This window comes from Sinocyclocheilus anshuiensis, unplaced genomic scaffold (assembly GCF_001515605.1).
Source record: "Sinocyclocheilus anshuiensis isolate Anshui unplaced genomic scaffold, SAMN03320099.WGS_v1.1 scaffold75, whole genome shotgun sequence".
Classification (NCBI taxonomy): domain Eukaryota; kingdom Metazoa; phylum Chordata; class Actinopteri; order Cypriniformes; family Cyprinidae; genus Sinocyclocheilus; species Sinocyclocheilus anshuiensis.
In genome coordinates, this window is record NW_015549634.1 from 634,451 (window position 1) to 641,123 (window position 6,673).

The 6,673-nt window shown below is 36.2% G+C and overlaps 1 protein-coding gene across 1 annotated transcript in view; it reads left to right on the forward strand.

Annotated features, from left to right (window-relative positions):
- Positions 1 to 3,505: 3,505 nt before the first annotated feature.
- The window catches only part of polr3a (polymerase (RNA) III (DNA directed) polypeptide A), a 36,898-nt gene continuing 33,730 nt past the window's right edge, over positions 3,506 to 6,673 (forward strand). Inside the window, exons 1-6 of the mRNA XM_016448658.1 lie at positions 3,506 to 3,713; positions 3,932 to 4,067; positions 4,166 to 4,303; positions 5,200 to 5,371; positions 5,469 to 5,623; positions 6,171 to 6,410. Coding sequence (XP_016304144.1) covers positions 3,670 to 3,713; positions 3,932 to 4,067; positions 4,166 to 4,303; positions 5,200 to 5,371; positions 5,469 to 5,623; positions 6,171 to 6,410 — 885 coding nt within the window. The 5' untranslated portion in view covers positions 3,506 to 3,669. The remainder of the gene's footprint in view (positions 3,714 to 3,931; positions 4,068 to 4,165; positions 4,304 to 5,199; positions 5,372 to 5,468; positions 5,624 to 6,170; positions 6,411 to 6,673) is intronic.

The following is a 6,673-nucleotide window of genomic DNA, read 5'->3' on the forward strand; positions in this document are numbered from 1 at the left end:
ACACAAACACACACACACACACACACACACACACACACACACACACACACACACACACACACACACATATGCATTATCCCATCCACACATCCCCCACATACGGTGCCATTATATGCGCATGCTCACAACACACACTTTATTTATTCATCATTTCCTCTACAAAACTAAATTTGAACAAAGATCAAACCCAAGTCACAGAAGACTTGCGAGGCTTTCAAAAATCAGCACAACCAAAGCAATATTCACTGCAGTAAAAACTATAATAACCAGTCTCGTGTGCAGTTTAAAATGCATTTACAGTAAATCATTACACGATTATAGTGGATAAAAGCACATTAATGAGACTCAGCATCCTGTGTGTCAGCTGTTAACTTAACTAAAGCTTCCTTTATCTCAACAGATGCCATAAACAAACTACAGATGAATAAATCATTGCACCTTCACTGATATAGAGACTGAAATTGAATTATTCCAAACTGGAAACGTTCTCTCTGCTGGATCCCGTTAGCTGTCTGCATCATTCAGCTATTAACACTGCTGTAATACAGAGACAGAGCCTTCCCTGGACATTTTAAAAGGTTTTTAAAGGCCTGTGCATGTGGATTGTTTAACAGATTTGTGGAGTCAGACTGAAGACGAATATGAATCACAATCCATTGAAATCTACAGTCAGTTGCAAAACAAAGCATATTAAGAACTGAAGGTCTACGGTGAGTTTGGTGCATAAGATTAAAAGCTGTATGAGGAATTTTTAATTATTTTAATATAGTAATCATTTTTAATAAATAGTCAGAATTGTTTATTTTATTATTTTTGTTTACTTTTTTGCAGATTTGTACTGTAGCGTTAATGCTGACTATCTTAACACTTTCAAGCTATTATAATCAAAGCTTGATTTGGTTAGATTTAGTATTCTCGGCTAAACAAACAGCGCCACCTATCGGCTGGAATCTCAATAATACCGTTATCAAAAAGAGCCAGTCAATAATGTCTGCAGTATATTACACAATGCCAAATATAACCTAGATTACTACTCAAGCTAGAGCAGAAGTGGAACGCATAACGCAAAGAAAGAGAAATTATTTTGAAATAATAAACGTTATTATATGATGTACCTTTGTTTATTGTTGCACTCGTGAAAGTTGTGATGGACTCGTCAGATCGTGTGGAGGTTGGCAGCTCGTTATCACAGAGGAACAGAGAGCGTGAAGGGTCTGGAAAGTACGGTGGCCGAGAAGTGCAAAACAAATCACAATTCTGTAATTTGTTATTTTGTTTTCAGAATTGTGATTTGTTTAGCACTTCTCGGCCACCGTAGGAAAGCGACTCGTGAAGGAAAAACCAAGCAGACGCCACTCGTTCAGGTACTGTAAACGGAGGGAGGGGATTTACACTTGTTTTGAGGTATAAAGATGTATTTCCAGTGTATTTGGAAGTCTTCTTCATCTCCAGATGAGCGATTAACCGTTACTTTGGCGGCAAGCTGAACGTTCAAATTCCTCACTGGCAACCGCCGTATCACAGAAAAACTACATTACAAAACATTACAGTTTTATATTTGTGATCCACTTCATACTATATTCAGCTATGTTTTCATTTCTCCCCGATGGAAGCATTTCCCATGATCCCTTGGGCTTCTATACTCTTTGGTTCAGTCATAAAATGAGCCAGACAGCAGGTGAGTGATGTGTGTAACTTATTTCAAAAAGTGAAATTTTTCACATAGTCTAGATTCATTACATGTAAAGTAAAACATTTCAAACGTTTTAATTTTGATGATTAGAGCTTACAGCTCATGAAAGTCAAAAATCCAGTATCCCAAAATATTAGAATATTTACATCTGAGTTTCATTAAATGACCATCCCTATAAATTCCGGGTATCTTGTTCTTTGAAACCGCAATAATGGGAAGACTGCTGACTTTGATCGTCTTCTGGACCATTGCTTTGACACCCTCCACAAAGAGAGTAAGTCACAGAAGCTCATTCAATGAAATCAAACCACTTCTCATAAAGGACAACAACATGGTCTTCTTTTCAATGAAATACAAATGGTTATATAGGCTAATTATGCATGCTTTATAGCAACTTGTTTACCATATTCTTCATTCTTTCAAGCAGACATATTTATTTCTAGTGATTCAGTCAAGAGCATTGAGTGATTTTCTTTCTTTTGTTGCTTGATTAACATCAATGATTCGGACAATAGCAACTAAATTAGGCTGCTGTCCCTTTAAAACCGAATGCACGGAATGCAATGGATGCAATGTACTGATACACGTTCAGCACTCTGTGCTGCAGTGCCACAAACTGGATGGGATTTTTAGCTGGATTTTTAACTTTCATGAGCTGTAAGCTCTAATCAGCAAAATTAAAACTTTTGAAATGTTTTACTTTACATGCAATTAATGTAGAATATATGGAAGTTTCACTTTTTGAAATGTTAAATGTTACTTTTTCACAATATGCTATTTTTTTTTTAGATGCACCTGTATATGCAAAGACTAGGGACTTTGGTATTCTTAACGTACCCCTCTCAGAAACCTGTGCACATTATTAGAGTGAAAAATAAAAAGAATCTGGAGCATATATGAGCATTTTCAACAGGTGACTTCGCGATGTTAGTGAGGACGTTTGACGCCTTGAAGGTTTGAAATGAAAGCACTTGTTAATTTAGCATCAGTTTCGCAGGCTGCTGGAGTTCATTAGTGTCAAACAGAGCTTGTATATGCAAATCAGACACTTGAATGAATGAATAACATTGCTAATTAACACCTGCTTTGCATTCCTGTGTTCATAAGTCTCATTGAAAATAATTATTGAAAGTTTTTCAGTCATAATCAGTATGGACCCTGCTGAAAAAAACAATAGAACCATCACCGAAAATTCTAATGGTTTCCACTACAAATACCATTACAAACAATCAACTTTTAACCATTAAAACCATTATAAAATGGTTTTCTGTGGTGTGTTTTGGGACATGTTCCATTAGGATTTATTGGTTTTAACAAATCTCCAATAGAAGGCGACAAATTACCAGCAGAGACCCACAGGCATCATTACAGCTTCCATTAAAACCAATACAAGCCCCATTATAACCAGTACAACCATTAGACATGCTGTGATGGTGTCTATTCTTGAAATGATATATGATTGATATCATGATGATTGGCACTTCTCGATCTTATTTGTTTTACATTAGAAGGGATTTTAATATTTAATATTTTTTATACTGTATTTTTTATCGTATCTGTCACTGTATAAATATAAATAAGAAAGCGGTGACATCTACTGGTTGTTTCTGAAATAAATGGAAACGTCCTTTTATTGCGGACACTCATTAAAAATGCATACAACTAAACTCAAAATGTATATAATTCACATTCATTCACATGTAACTGTTTCTCTTTTTAAATCCAGAAATAACCATTTTCACAGGATTTTGATGATTGTTTTTTTTAAGCGTGCTCCCCGTCGCCAGGTGGCGCTGAGCGCGGATGAAGCGCCGTGACGCACATGAGAGACGCATGGACGCTCTCTGAAGTCAAAGCGGCGCTGCATGTGGCAGAAGGATCAGACCGTCATTAAACTCTCTAGTTTACGCATATATCACTATATTAATATTTATTCAGTTGTAATCCCAGGCTGACTGCGCGAACGCTTCGCAGTCATGGTGAAGGAGCAGTTTAGAGAGACGGATGTGGCCAAAAAGATGTAAGTTGGAGTCTTGCATGCAGGGTAAACATGTTTCATCAGAACTTGACACACACATATGCTAGCCTATCTATCAGACTAGCTGACTGTGCATGTGTGTATATGACTGTGTTCATGCATGTAAAAGCTGTACTGATTTATTTATTTATTGCCAAACACCCTAGTTGTTCGGAATTTTGCTTGGTGAGCTCTGTTGTCTGTTTCTCTTGTTGGATCAGAAGTCACATCTGTTTTGGCATTAAGTCAGCAGAGCAGATGAGACAACAGGCTCATATTCAGGTGGTCAGCAAGAACCTGTACAGCCAAGACACCAGCCACACACCGCTGCAGTATGGAGTCCTGGACCACCGCATGGTGACTGACTGAGCAAATATGAATGCTACATTCATAATAAAACAGAAAATGACTTGTTAAGTGATTAACAGAGGCCTAATCATCTCTCTGGTGTTCAGGGAACCAGCGAGAAGGACAGACCGTGTGAGACCTGCGGGAAGAACCTGGCCGACTGTCTCGGTCACTACGGCTATCTGGACCTGGAGCTGCCCTGCTTTCATGTCGGATACTTCAAAGCCATTATTGGGATCCTGCAGGCAAGCACAGAACGTGTCAGAACCGTGTTTCGCAGCAGAGTTGCTGTCAGGGTCAAAATAGCATTTATATTGAAATATGGCCCAGATCTTTGTTTTATATTAATATGCTATATTATTTCAATATATTTATATTCATAAAATTAGGATTTATATTTTGTAATTTGTTATTTTATTTTATTGCCATAATGTAATATATAAATGTAATGTGTGAATAATATAAGATTCTTCAATAACCAGAAATTTTATAATAATATATAATACAGTATGAATCATAATGTAAAATTTATATTTATATATAAATGTTATTAAAAAAAAAAGTTATATTGTTTATATTGTATTGTATTTTATATTAATATTTTATTAAATATATATTTTAAATTATATTGTATTTTATATTAAATGCTATTATTTTTAATGTTGCTATATAATAATAATAATAATATTATTATTATATTAAATGCCACAAAATAGAATAATAATAATAATACAATATAAATCATAAGAATATAAATATTTTTCATCAAATTATATAATTAAAATAATTAATAATTAAATTAAATAATATCAAATTATTACATATTTAATCATTTAAACTGTGTTATGTTATTTTATATTATAGATTTATAATAATATGAATATAGTGCTATAAAAATACAACTATATATTTTCTCAGATTGTTATTACATATTTCTGTCATGGTATATGTTGTATTCTTTTAATACCATATTATTGTAATACCATATACATCTTTATAAATAGAATATACTGATTTTGTATTATATTATTAGTAATGTTCTTTAAATATAGTTTTTGTGTTGTTTATGTTACTGACTTAATTATATTTGTACAATGTGTACAAAAATTGTATATTTGTGTTTATATTTTTGTTCATTCAGATGATCTGTAAGACGTGTTCTCACATCCTTCTCAGCAAAGAGGAAAAGCTTCAGTTTCTGGATTTCTTGCGTAGACCTGGACTGGCGTACCTGCAGAAGCGCGGCCTCAAGAAGAAGATCTCCGACAAATGCAGGAAGAAGACCAAGTGTGTGCATTGCAACGCATTTAATGGTAAAACAACGGATGGATGAATACCGCATTGATTATTTATTATAATGTGATGAAAGTTGCAGTAGCTTGAATTAGTAAATGGCTCATGTCTCTTCAGGCCCTGTGAAGAAATGTGGCTTGCTGAAGATCATTCATGAGAAGTACAAGACCACAAAGAAGGTCGTCGATCCCATGGTGTCAGATTTCCTCCAGTCGTTTGATATCGCCATTGAGCACAATAAAGAAGTGGAGTCACTACTGACCAGAGCACAGGTTAATATCCACCAGTCAGAGCACTGCTGGTGAAATAGTGGTTTCTATGACTCACCCTTATCTGATATAACTTAAAGGTGACATATTATGCCCTTTTTACAATATGTACTATAAGTCTCTGGTGTCCCCAGAATGTGTCTTAAGCTTCAGCTCAAAAGCCTCCACAGATCATTTATTATATAATTCTGAAAATGCCTATTTTGAGTGGAAGCAGAAGCATTCTGTTTTTCAGGCCTGTGTCTTTAAATGCAAATGAGCTGCTGCTCCCCGCCCCCTTTCTAGCATAGAGCTGCGCCTTTACAGCTCGGACTTGCTAAAAACATCTGTTTTGGTTCTGATTATCATGTTTATTGCGCTGAAATCATGCGTTTTAAAGCATATGAGTTTAAACTTCTGATATACGGTTTTCTGAGCGCACACATCCAAAGCGCACGCACAGGGTAGATGCACCGGGGACCTGATTATAGCACTTAAAACCTGGTAAACTCAGATTTTCATGATATGTCACCTTTAAGGTTTGTGAATTTCTTCTTCCCTTGCCATCCAGGAAAACCTCAATCCTCTGGTCGTGTTGAATGTTTTCCGGAGGATTCCAAACGAGGACTTTCCTCTTCTGCTGATGAATCCAGAATCCGGGAAACCCGCTGACCTCATCCTGACACGCCTGTTAGTGCCGCCCCTCTGCATCCGGCCCTCCGTCGTCAGCGACCTCAAATCGGGCACCAATGAGGATGATCTGACCATGAAGTTAACGGAAATCATCTTCCTCAATGATGTCATCAAGAAGGTACTCGGGTCACATGATTAGATTGGTTTGAGATGCCAAACAGCTGAGGAAAATCCAGGTTGCAACTAGGGGCTGAACGACTTCTGATTGTTTTTTTTTAAAGTCAACTTTTATGTGATGAAAGTGATGACGTCATTAATGAACAAATAAGTCTGGAGCTGAGACTCAAACAGCTTGTGCACAGCTATGGCACATGACACAGCGCTGCCCACATGGCTATTGCTCCTATAACAGCTCATTTTTATCAGTTCTTTTGTCTTTGG